This window comes from Chiloscyllium plagiosum, unplaced genomic scaffold (assembly GCF_037043375.1).
Source record: "Chiloscyllium plagiosum isolate Xiang-an unplaced genomic scaffold, Cpla_swu_hap1 HiC_scaffold_35, whole genome shotgun sequence".
Lineage (NCBI taxonomy): Eukaryota > Metazoa > Chordata > Chondrichthyes > Orectolobiformes > Hemiscylliidae > Chiloscyllium > Chiloscyllium plagiosum.
This window is the reverse complement of record NW_028270173.1, coordinates 55,450,637-55,462,982: the sequence shown is the minus strand read 5'-3', so window position 1 is coordinate 55,462,982 and position 12,346 is coordinate 55,450,637. Positions and strand designations below refer to the sequence as shown.

The 12,346-nt window shown below is 43.8% G+C and overlaps 1 protein-coding gene across 1 annotated transcript in view; it reads left to right on the top strand.

Moving 5' to 3' along the window:
• Window positions 1–11,907, top strand: part of LOC148140952 (uncharacterized) — a 32,552-nt gene extending 20,645 nt beyond the window's left edge. The window contains 3 exon segments of the mRNA XM_087979700.1: window positions 1,597–1,751; window positions 2,027–4,996; window positions 4,999–11,907. Of these exon segments, the coding sequence (XP_087835826.1) occupies window positions 1,652–1,751; window positions 2,027–4,996; window positions 4,999–5,792 (3,864 nt within the window). The 5' untranslated portion in view covers window positions 1,597–1,651 and the 3' untranslated portion in view covers window positions 5,793–11,907.
• The last annotated feature ends 439 nt before the right edge of the window (window positions 11,908–12,346 follow it).

The following is a 12,346-nucleotide window of genomic DNA, read 5'->3' as shown; positions in this document are numbered from 1 at the left end:
ACATTCCTCATTGCCTCTCACTGCCATCCATCACGCAGCCCCTCCCCCGGCTCCTGTACATTCCTCATTGCCTCTCACTGCCATCCATCACGCAGCCCCTCCCCCGGCCCCTGTACATTCCTCATTGCCTCTCACTGCCATCCATCACACCCCCCCGGCTCCTGTACATTCCTCATTGCCTCTCACTGCCATCCATCACGCCCCCCCCACCCGGCTCCTGTACATTCCTCATTGCCTCTCACTGCCATCCATCACACCCCCACACCCCCCCCTCCCCCCAGTCTCCTGTACATTCCTCATTGCCTCTCACTGCCATCCATCACACAGCCCCTCCCCAGGCTCCTGTACATTCCTCATTGCCTCTCACTGCCATCCATCACACCCCCCCGGCTCCTGTACATTCCTCATTGCCTCTCACTGCCATCCATCACGCCCCCCCCACCCGGCTCCTGTACATTCCTCATTGCCTCTCACTGCCATCCATCACACCCCCACACCCCCCCCTCCCCCCAGTCTCCTGTACATTCCTCATTGCCTCTCACTGCCATCCATCACACAGCCCCTCCCCCGGCTCCTGTTCATTCCTCATTGCCTCTCACTGCTGCTCCAACTGATCCATGCAATTTGATAGGATTCACAGCCAAACAGACTTCCTGCAGACATCATTATCAGTAACATGGAAACGCTCCCCCATCTCTCACATCTGACAGGAAAAGCACATCATTGACTGAAGGCCAGCGCTGCTCCTTAACAATCCACAGAGCCAGAGAATAGCACAGTCCTCCTGCTCGAAATAAAAACATTAATCCATGCTGACCTCATATCTATGTTTTATATTTTTAAAGTTTAATCTAGAGACAATTCTCAATCAAACATAGAATCAAAGAAGAACCCACTCTACTTACTGTTGTAGCTTTACAAAATAGACAGTAAGGTGACACTTTAAAAAGTCTCTTAGGTGCTTCCCTGCTGTGAGCTCTGCCATACAGGTTTCTCCAAAGTTAGCTGTGAATATCACTGTTTGTTCATTTTCCTTTGACAAACTCTGGTGTCCAGAAAAATCTTGAAATCAAAGAGCTGGGGCAGTAGCTGTGCAGATTCACTGCCGTGTCAGACAGTCATGTAGGTTTTCTTCCCTGTTTGAATAACTCCCCATGTGGTCACTACCTTTGTCTGCCTTCCTCCTTTTTTAAAGTGCCATCGTTTTGATTTTTTTTGTCCCAGAGTTCCAAAACAATGCAACAGCTTATAAAACAGTAATTACAGCTCTTCGAATTTGAGAAAGTCAGCTCCGACACAGAAAATACCTCAAAAAGGGAACAGCTCGGACAGCCACAATTTTTTTCTAGTCTTCCATCTTGGATGAACATATGGAGGACATCTTCACTTTGAAGGTGGTATGGCATAGCCCATCGATGGCATCAGCATCTTCCATATTCTCTCAGGAGCAGCATCTTGCACAACTTATTTCTTAAGGTGATTTGCAATCCCACTCAATTTTCTACAACGTGTCAGGGCACTGACCACATTGCCTGTTGTTCCTGGTTTGTGAAAGTTCTACGCTCTGATTTGAGTTTATATGACTCTGTATGACAGGTATTGAGCTGCAATCTTCAATTACCGGTGACACTGGATTGGATCGTGTGACACCATGAGTCACGGAGAAACAGTGGTGATAGAGCAGGCAACTTTGGGCCGTCCTTTCCAACTGGGAATGCTGTACGACTGCCGATCCGACTGTCTGATCCCAGGTAACACAATCTAACGAACTGTAGAGCAATCGACACTGATCTCTATCAGATCATGTGATCCACACCTTGTGATTTCCCAGTGTACACGATAAGATTCACGTGATCCTCAGAATTTTGTTTCAACTCTGCCGTGCCGTTGTTGAATTTTGGAACAGGTAAAACGCAAATAAACATATGGAAACTATATTACCTGCTGTGCATAGTACATATTCTCCTCCTTTTAAGTCACCATGTTCCTATAAATATTACTGTAATTTGAATTGTTCTTTCTGTAGGGATCACACTGTGGGAATTAGAGAAATTGCAACCTCATGTACGATCTCAGCGGAACACCGAGTTTCATATCATTGCATCCGACTCCACTGATACAAAAGCCTCTGCACTGAATGTGGATGGATCATTGAAAGCAAGTTTCTTGTGCGGCTTGGTGGAAGTGGCAGGATCAGCGAAATATCTCAATGACACAAAGAGATCGAGGCAACAAGCCCGAGTCACCCTTCAGTACCGAGCAACAACCAGGTTTGAGCAGCTGACAATGAGCCACTTGGGGCTGCAGAATATAACCCATCCGAATGTGTTTGATGAGGGGACAGCAACTCACGTGGTTACAGCAGTGCTGTACGGGGCTCAGGCTTTCTTTGTGTTTGATCAAGAGGTCTCTGCAACAGAGAACCTGCAGGACATTCAGGGTCACCTTAAGGGGATAGTTAACATGATTCCGACTATTGCAATCGAGGGTCAGGTCTCCCTAGAAATGGCAGAGGAACAAATATCCAATGCCCAGAAATTCAGCTGCACATTTCATGGGGATTTCTTCCTGGAAAACAATCCCACCACATTCCAAGATGCTGTCAAAATCTACACAACCCTCCCAAAGTTACTGGGAGATGATGGAGAGCACGCAGTGCCCATGAGGGTCTGGCTCTACCCACTCAACAAACTGGACTCCAAAGCTGCTCAGCTGGTACGGGACATAAGTATCGGATTGCTCAATGACTGCCAGTCTGTGCTGGAGCAGCTCAGTGAGACGGTGATCAGATGTAATGATATGATGAGAGACAGTGTCACTGTTCAATTTCCAGAGATCAGGGGCAAGATACTGAAATTCCGAGAGATATGTCGGGAATACAGGCTGGTTTTCCAGAAAGCTTTATCCAGCGTGTTACCATCTATCCGTGGAGGTGGGGAGGAGGAAGGGTCACTGGTGAATATTCTGAAGAACAAGGAACAGTCACCATTCAAACACCAGGCACTGAGCAAATGGCTGGATGACAAGGAGCGGGAAATGAATGTGGTGAGATCATATCTCATGATATTGAAAGATATTCACACAGTGAAATCAAGGAGTGAGTTGGATCGTGAAGTGTTGGATCCAGAGACAGAGAATGTGGTCTGCCTCACACTCACATCCCTGCAGCAAGAGGATTTCTATCTGTCAGAAGCAGACAGCTACCTACAGTCTCACACAGCTGAGAAAATGCAGGTACCAGATCCTGCTAACCAGGTCAGTGCAGAACATCACAACCAGCAGTGGTTTCACTCAGAGTCTGTATCCCAGAAGATGAGGGAGCTGTCTCACCTATTCCTGGATTTTGCCACAGCGAACAGAGCACAAGGGAAAACAAAGTTCATTGTTGCGTCTGTGCAGGATGACAGTAATGTGGGAGCATCGATTTACCTGTATGGGGGAGGGTTTGTGGTGAATCACTGCTTCACACCCCCATCACAGCCGGAGAGACCTGTGGTCAGTGGAACATCACATGACAGTGTGACTCTCCAATTACAGCCACCGAGACATGGTGCTGGGGAGACTGTTGGGTACAGGGTGGAATACCGAAGCATCCAGCAGGAGGAATGGAAAACTGTGGATACTCCTGATAAATCTGAATCCATCACAATTCCTGGGTTACAGCCACATCAGGAATATCAATTCCAATACAGAGCAGTGACCAAGGCAGGGGTCAGCAAGGCCAGTGAGAGTTCCTGGGTCACCACACGTCCTACAAGCCCACCTGGTAAACCTTTACCATCCCAGCTTTACTGGTGTGATGTATCACTCACCTGGGACAGGCCAACTGAGATTGGAGCTGGTGTTAATATTGTTCAGTACAGGATCGAATATAGAGAAGGAAAGGCAGGTCTCTCCAGCACAGAGAATGCATTGTGGGAGGAAATAAAGACAACAGACAGTGAATGTTGTTGTACTTTAGAGGGATTGATACCCAACACCACCTACAGAGTGCGAGTGTCTGCTGACTGTGGAGAAGGAGGTTCTAGTGAACCAAGTGAGGAGGGTTTAATACAAACAGAGAATCAGCCAAAGAGACTGGCTGTGAAACTTCTCAGAGAATGTACATTAACAGCCAGGGGGAACCCTCCCATTTACACACTGCCCTCACAGAAGAAGGTACTTGATGAGGCTGGACACCATATAAAATGCTCCTTTGGAAAACCCACTGGAAAACACAGTGTGAGGACAATCATGGTTCTTGGAGCAACAGGAGCAGGAAAAACAACCCTTATCAATGGGATGGTCAACTACATCCTGGGTGTGGGATGGGAGGACAACTTCAGATACAAATTAATCAATGAAGGGACAGGAAGGTCCCAGGCTGAAAGTCAGACATCATCAATCACTGCCTATGAACTGCACTATCGAGCAGGATTCCAGATTGATTACTCTCTCACTATCATCGACACTCCAGGATTCGGAGACACCAGGGGGATAACCCGAGATAAATTGCTCACTGATCAGATCCGAGAGTTCTTCACTTCCCCAGGTGGTGTCGACCAGATCGATGCCGTGTGTTTTGTTGCTCAGGCCTCTTTGGCTCGTCTGACCCCGACACAGAAATATGTCTTTGATTCAATTCTTTCCATTTTTGGTAAAGATATTGCAGAGAACATCCAAATCCTGGTGACATTCGCTGATGGGCAGGTTCCCCCTGTTCTGGAGGCCATCAATGTTGCTGAGGTACCGTGTCCCAAAGATAAAAAAGGTTTCCCAGTTCACTTCAAGTTCAACAATTCAGCCATATTTGCTCAAAGACCAACTCCTGGTAACTCTGTCAACAAGAGGGGCCCTGATGAGAGCAGTGAGGAGGAGGAAGATAGCGATACTTTTGATGCAATGTTCTGGAAGATGGGATCAAACAGTATGAGGAAATTCTTTTCAGCTCTGAGCAAAATGGAAACAAAGAGTTTACGTTTGACAAAGGAGGTCCTGAGGGAGCGTCAGCAGCTGGAGGTGCGATAGAGGGATTACAGCCACAAATCCAAATGGGTTTGACCAAACTGGAGGAGATCAGGAAGACACAACAAGCTTTGAACCAACATCAGCTCGATCTGGAAGCCAATAAAGATTTTGAGTATGAGGTAGAAAGCACAGTTCCAGTGAAGATCGATATCAGTGGGAGCGGTAATTACATAACCAACTGTCAGAAATGCTTCATCACCTGTCACTATCCCTGTGCCATTCCTAATGATGATGGTAAAATAGGATGTGCAGCAATGAACCAGCATGGATACTGCACAGTCTGTCCAGGTAAATGTATCTGGTCTGTTCATTTCAACCAAAAGTACAGATTTAAATATGAAACCAAAAAGGAGAAAAAAACATACGCAGAGCTGAAGGAAAAGTATGAGAAAGCATCTGGTGAAAAGATGACACAACAGAAAATCATGAAGAAACTTCAGCAGGAGTTAGAGGATGTGCAGGATGTAGTGTTGGAGTTGATTGAAACATCGTCTCAGTGCATTTTAAGACTTGAGGAAATAGCTCTGAGACCAAACCCATTGTCAACCCCAGAATACATTGATCTGCTGATTCAATCTGAGAAAGAGGAGGCAAAGCCTGGGTTCAGGGAGAGGATCCAGTCACTGAATACAGTCAAACAACAGGCTGAGATCATGGCAAAAATAGCCAGGAACGAGGAGCTGTTACCAACCGAATACAAAGGCAAAGCCGCAAAGAAAGGACTTTGGGAAAGATTGAATGGGAAGATTTCTGGCATGTTCAATTGGTTCCCATCTTTAAAATAATTCACATCTCGGGCTGGAATAAATGATGTCAGTAATGAAATGTCTAATTAGTAAATGATGTCATTCAGTTGTTTCAGTTGTTCCCTCTGTGAACAAAAGAATTCCTCTCCAATAAAATATTCCTGATTCCTCTTCACTGATTTATCCAACTCCATCCAGCTGTAACCAAAACAGAAGCAGTTATTGATTCACTTCATATTGTGTTCTGTGCTTTCTCCTGTTTGGAGAGTGAGATGTTCTTTGGCAGATCTCTGGTGATATTGTAACCGGCAATGGTGGTTTGAAAATGCTTCAGTTATTGACATTGAAAAATGAGAAATAACATTAGGAGAAGAATATAAAGCCTATCAAACCAACAATGCCATTCAATGTGATCAGCTTTAATTAAACTTTCCTGTTCACTCCCCAGATCATGCAATTCTCAGAGGAACTCAAATATCTGTATGTCAATCTTAGATGTATTCAGTGATGTCTCATCCACAGACCTCGGTGGTCAAGAATTTCAAAGATGCCGAACGCTTTCAGTGAACAAATTAACAATCATTGCTGTCCTAAATGATTGTTCTCTGTTCCAGAAACTCTCTCCCCATGTTCTAGATTTCCCATCCAGTTGAAACAACCTCTCAATGTCTATTGTAAGTCCATTCAAAATCTTGAATTCCCCTGTGGGTTTTTACTGCTTGGAGTCTGAAACCTGTGGCTGGAATGTGGTTATCTGTTGACAGCTGTAGTTGTAGGTTTGCATCGGGTTCATCTTGGTGGGTGGGTGGTCTAGTGGCCCTACCATGCACCATCCTTCCCCCCTCGTTCCCCACCCACCCCCCCCCCCCGCCAGTTAATGAACAGTATTTGGTGAAAACATTGAGTATGGCAGGGGCATTGAACGTATTTTGGGTGGGACATTTCAATGTACACCACCAAGACTGACTGGGCAGCAGCACTACTGATCAAGCTGGTCTCATCCAAAAGGATGCAACTGGTAGACTGGGACTACAGCAGGGCATGAGGATAAAACATATTCATCCCATCTTTTGATCAAGGATTGATTTGAAGTGAGCAGTGTTGGATCCAGAGGCAGAGAATGTGCTCTGCTTCACATTTACATCACTGCATTAAGAGGATTTTTATTTGTCAGATGCAGACAGCTACCTGCAATCTATCTCCCCACAATCCATCTACTTCCAGCTACTTACTGCAGATTTTGATTCGATTCTTTCCAATTTCAGCAAAGATGTTAGAGTGAGCATCTCTTTGGGAAGTACAGAAGTAATGCTGTGCTCATGTACCTCCAGGCTTTCCATTGTCATGTGACCTCTACCATGAGGCTCTTATCGTAGGATCCACCTTACAGTCAATTGAATAAAGACACAGTCGAGGCCAAACTGCTTCCTGTGGGCTCATAACAACATCCCAACCCCAGTGACAGTCACAGATGACCAGTACCCTCAATGAGGACCTAATCCATGATGCTGAGTGTCTGAAAGATTAAAAACAAGATATTCCATTTCACCTCAGTTTCAACAATTTAGTTAAATTCAGTCAAAGATCAGCTCCTGGAATCTCTGCTCACAACAGGAGTCCCAGTGTGACCAATTCCAGTCATTACCATTTCCAAACGAAGGAAGACTGTCAGTGGATATTTGGAAATGAATGGTATCGCTGAGGTACCTCATTGTGTCTCCAACTTGGAGATTTGGCTTTTGTTGCTCTCAGTGATGAGATGCTGGGATGTTGCCCAGGTATTATTGTGCATGGAGATACATTCCCACTTTTTAAAGGCACCGAAAGGAAAAAGTGGGAATGCGACATTGCAATAAATGTTCAGCCATGATAATATTGAATAGTACAGCAGGCTGGAAGGGCAGAATGGACACGTCCTGCTCCAAGTTTCCATGTTGTTCAGAATTGTGCTCACTATTGCTCATGCTATGTTCTTTCTGGTGATCCTGTTCATCTTCACTCCCTGGATAGTGACATTTCTGGGATTGTTGATGGTCTTTTCCATGTTCCCAGCTCTGGTGGAGGTTGAATATGGACTCAGTCTTTTCTTATTTGCTCACTAATTTCACTCAACATTTTGCATGACCTTGCTACCTCAGCATTAGTGACAGTTTTGCTCAACTCCAGGCATTTGTGACTGGTCCCTGTATAAGTATAGTTTGTCCAGAAACAGCGCAGCTCAGTTTGAGCATATTTGTTTAAATGTAGACCTCCTCTTTCTTCTACTCCAGTGAATTGTTGTCCATCTTCCTCCTGGTCACCTGGAGAATGTAGTTAGATTAAAGAGTGATCTTACACCTTCTTCCATTCAACAACTCCACAGTTGGCTTATTTTCAATCACAGGATGAGGATGTCTCTAGCTAGGTCTACATTTATTGCCCAGCCCTAATTGCCCAGAGAGCATGAGGAGTCAACCATATTGGTGTGGGTCCAGGGTCAAATGGAGGCCAGACCAGGCAAGGATGGCAGATTCCTTCTGTAAAGGACATTAGTGAACCAGATGTTTTTCTGCCAATTGACAATCGATTCACGGTCATCATTAGACTCTTAATTTCAAATACTTATTGATTTCAAATCCCACCAACTGCCAAGCTGGGATTTGAACCTGGGTCCCACAGCATTGCCTGGGTTGTCAGATTAACAGTCTAGTGATAATACCAATGGGCCATCACCTCCCCTTGGCTCTATGTAAGTTTTGAGGGGTGTGGATCAAAGTGAGTATAAGGTCAAGTTTGGGTCTCCGTTTGTCTCAGCATTTCACAGGGGATTCTGTTGATCATCTGGTTACATCTTGATGTGAAGGTAATGATGTTGAACCCATACTATTCAGTGAAATCCTTCAACTTTGTGATTGGGAATTGGATATCATTCTCTGATATTAATCTTTCAGCGATCCCTTGCTAAGCAAGCCCCTAAAATTGTTTTACTGAGATCATTGCTGTGAGTCTTATACCTATTCCATCAAAGGGTTAAACTTGAAGTAGCCATCCTGAATTATGAGCTCTGATTCTTGATTGTGTGTGAACAAACCAGCTCCCACAGCGTGCCATGATCTGGATAGTACGTCAGCAGCTATCATCCTCTCGTCCTGGTATACATTGCATGGAGACACTATATTTTCAATGTCTTTGTAGATGCCTGTCCAGTACACAACTTTATGACTCTGAGCTTCCACTTCTCCATTCCAAGTGATCTTCATGTATTGTGTTGGGCTCAATTATTCTGGATCCAGTCAGTGGGAACCCCGTTTTTCACTGAGCTGTCATTTTTTTAAGAATTAAAATCCCTAGAGTGTGGAAGCAGGCCCTTCAGCCCACAAGTCGGCACCGACCCTCCGGAGAGTAACCCACCCAGACCCATTCCCCTACATTTACCCCTGATTAATGTACCTACCCTCTAGATCCCTGAACATTATGGACAATTTAGCATGGCCAATTCACCTAACATGCACATCTTTGGATTATGGGAGGAAACTGGAGCACCCAGAGGAAACCCACGCAGACACCGGGAGAATGTGCAAGCTCCATGCAGTTGCCTGAGGCTGGAATCGAACGTGAGACCATGGCGCTGTGAGGCAGCAGTGCTAACCACTGAGTCACCGTGCTGCAGCTGTACTGCTGGCTGTGATTGCTGGACCTGACCAGGTGATCTCTGGATCTCTTGCTCAGGAAGCATCTGTAACTCCTTGACTTTGTCGATCTCATCTCTAATCTGATTCTAATCTGATTCAGGTTCAGGGCAGCGTCACCTTCACAAAGTGATGAGTCTTTCCACATTGATTTTCTATTCCATGTTTCACCTGTAGCAACAACTGAGAACCAGGTATGTGCCAGCTCCATTTCTATTCCTGGCCTTGTCTTTCAGATTGGAATTGTAACTCTGAGACCTCAAGAATAACATCAGGCATCTTGCAGCTGCTTTTTTGTGGGTTTGCTTCATTCATCACTCTCCACGATGATCTTCCTTACAGGGACATCAACATGGAAATTCTTAGGCCCATGAAAGTGTTCCTTTCTTTTGGAGTATCTGAGGATGGAGCTTTGGATGTCAATGCTGTTGTCTTTCCCCCTTGTATCTCTCCCTATCTCCTTGGTATAAGCATCTATTTGGAGAGGGACAGTTTTCTTTCTGTTGTTGTATAATAGACAGAACTACTTGCATTTTACCTTTTGAAATTTCTTTGCACTTCTGTCAGGCAGCTCTGACATTTAGCATACAACACCTCCCACAGGTTTGCTGTGTGTTCTGACACATTTAATATGAAGGTGCTTGTGTATTGAATCAAGTCAAGGAAGCATCTCGGCTCTCTCACCGTTGCTAGTGCCTTTCAGGAAGCCACTGAATGGCAGTTTGTGCTTTGGTTTAAATGTTTCGAATGCCTCTAAGATATAATCAGCTTCCTAATTCATTGTGAGCTCCAGCAGTACATTCATCATTCTGTCAGCCCATGTTTCTGTTTTTTCATTTCTGTACAATTCAAGATGCTTTCCTTCTGGCACGAATGTGGGTTGATTTTCCAAACCAGTGGTATTGTTCATTTAAAGTGGTTTTGGCTTGGTCATAGATACTCACTGCCACCAAACGATGTATTCTGGTTTTGTTTGTTTCTCAAATGTTCGAAACAATCAACTCTTAAACTTGCAAAGATGTGATTTTTTCTGTGTAATATTTGCCATTCAGCTTGGTTCTCTAGCATGTGAGATGGTTCTTTCATGCAGCCTGGAACACTTCGACACTTGTTGGTTTCTAGCAAATTAGTTGTTTGCCCTTTTCCTGTAATGGACCAAGAATGAACACAAGGACTGCTTCAGCAAGAGGCAGATGAGTTAAACATGACAGTTACATTTGTGGTCAACTTTTGTTATAATTATGTGGTACCATTTCATTGATTCAGAATTTTTTTCTTCAAATAATTATTTCAGATGCTATTGCTTGCATTCAATAATAGCCAATACTTAATTCTAAGGTTTTATTCTGAATTTCCTCTACAAAAGAAGTGTACATGACTGTCAACCATGTAGAAGATTTTCAACAAGTGTTTCCATATTCCATGGAGAATTGTATTTCATCAAGTGATTTGTTTTGAAACTGTAAAATTTTAATCAGCTATCATCTGTTTATGAATAAAACGTCACCTGCCTTGATCTGATGAAGGAGTAGCTCTCCAAAACCTTGTGATTCAAGTAAACCTGTTGGATTATAACCTAGTGTCATGTGACTTCTGACCTTATCAATAAAACAAATGTTTTAATAAAGTTTGGTGTAATTTTCGCTAACACTTAACTGCCTGTACAAAGCTGTAGTTTACAGTCACTGACTGGAGGTTGGGTGTCTCACATTGACATGTGAAGTAACGTACGTATACATTTGCAAATCATTAATGTACGCTATGTGTAGCAAAGGGCCAGCACTGAACCCTGCAGTGCACTGCTGAACACAAGCTTCATACACAAATCCAATCATCAAACTTTTTTTACCAATCATTTACTTCCTGTCACAAAGCCAAGTCCACTTTTGGCTCCAATTTGCCCTGTAGCTTCTCTTACCCTGAGGATCTAAAATTTGCATTTAAGCAACAAAAATATGTAGATTTTTATCACAACAAAATGGTTTCTTGATTTAAAAGAATACTATAAAATGGCCTGTGAACCATACTGCTGAACATACTGCTGATTTGCAGAATTACGTTGCAGTTCAAAGATAAGAGGACAATAGAGTTTTCATAAGAACAATAATGACACAATTAACTAACCTTGAACTGATACATGGCATGACAATTTACATAAATAAGATCTCCTTCTTAAAGAAAATACCATTGGATTAGCCTGTCTTCAATCACATCACCATATCACAGTTGACTGGACATTTTTGTAACGAAGAACTCTTTCCCAGGAAATATCATTGGATTAACTTGCTGTAAATCATGTCACCTCATGATATGTGATTGGTCTTTCTTGTGATTTATGCTGTACTATTATTTAAAAAAATAATGTGTAATTTTCAAATGTAATTGCGCAGCTTCACCAAGGAACACAGAAGCTTCAATCTCTGTGTTGCTGGACAGAATTACGTCAGGGTACCTTAATTCAATAAACTAATGACCCTTGCTTTTTGAATAGACCGCATTTGTCGATTCTTTTGACCGATCTCGAACCAAGAGGCCCCTCTTGAGGCATCTCAGATCTTCAACCTTATTATTGTTATTCTTATCATACCTTACCTTCTCAACCAGGCTCTCACGTGAGTCTTGCTGTATATGGTCTGTGTCAGTACCTGAGATGTTGTGAATGGTGCTGAACATTGTTCACTTGTCAGTGACCATTCCCAGCCCTGACCTTTTGGCGGGAGGACAGTCATTAATGAAGCTGCTGGCTGGAGCTGTAGACCCAGGGTAGATATTACTCCAATCAGTGGAGAGATTTCCCTGATTCCTATTGACTCCAAGTTTGCTCTTGCTGTCTTGATATCAAGTGTAGTCGTGCTCACCTCCTGAGTTCCAATCTATTATCCATGCTTGAACCAAGGCTGTAATGAGATCGGGGACTGAATGTCA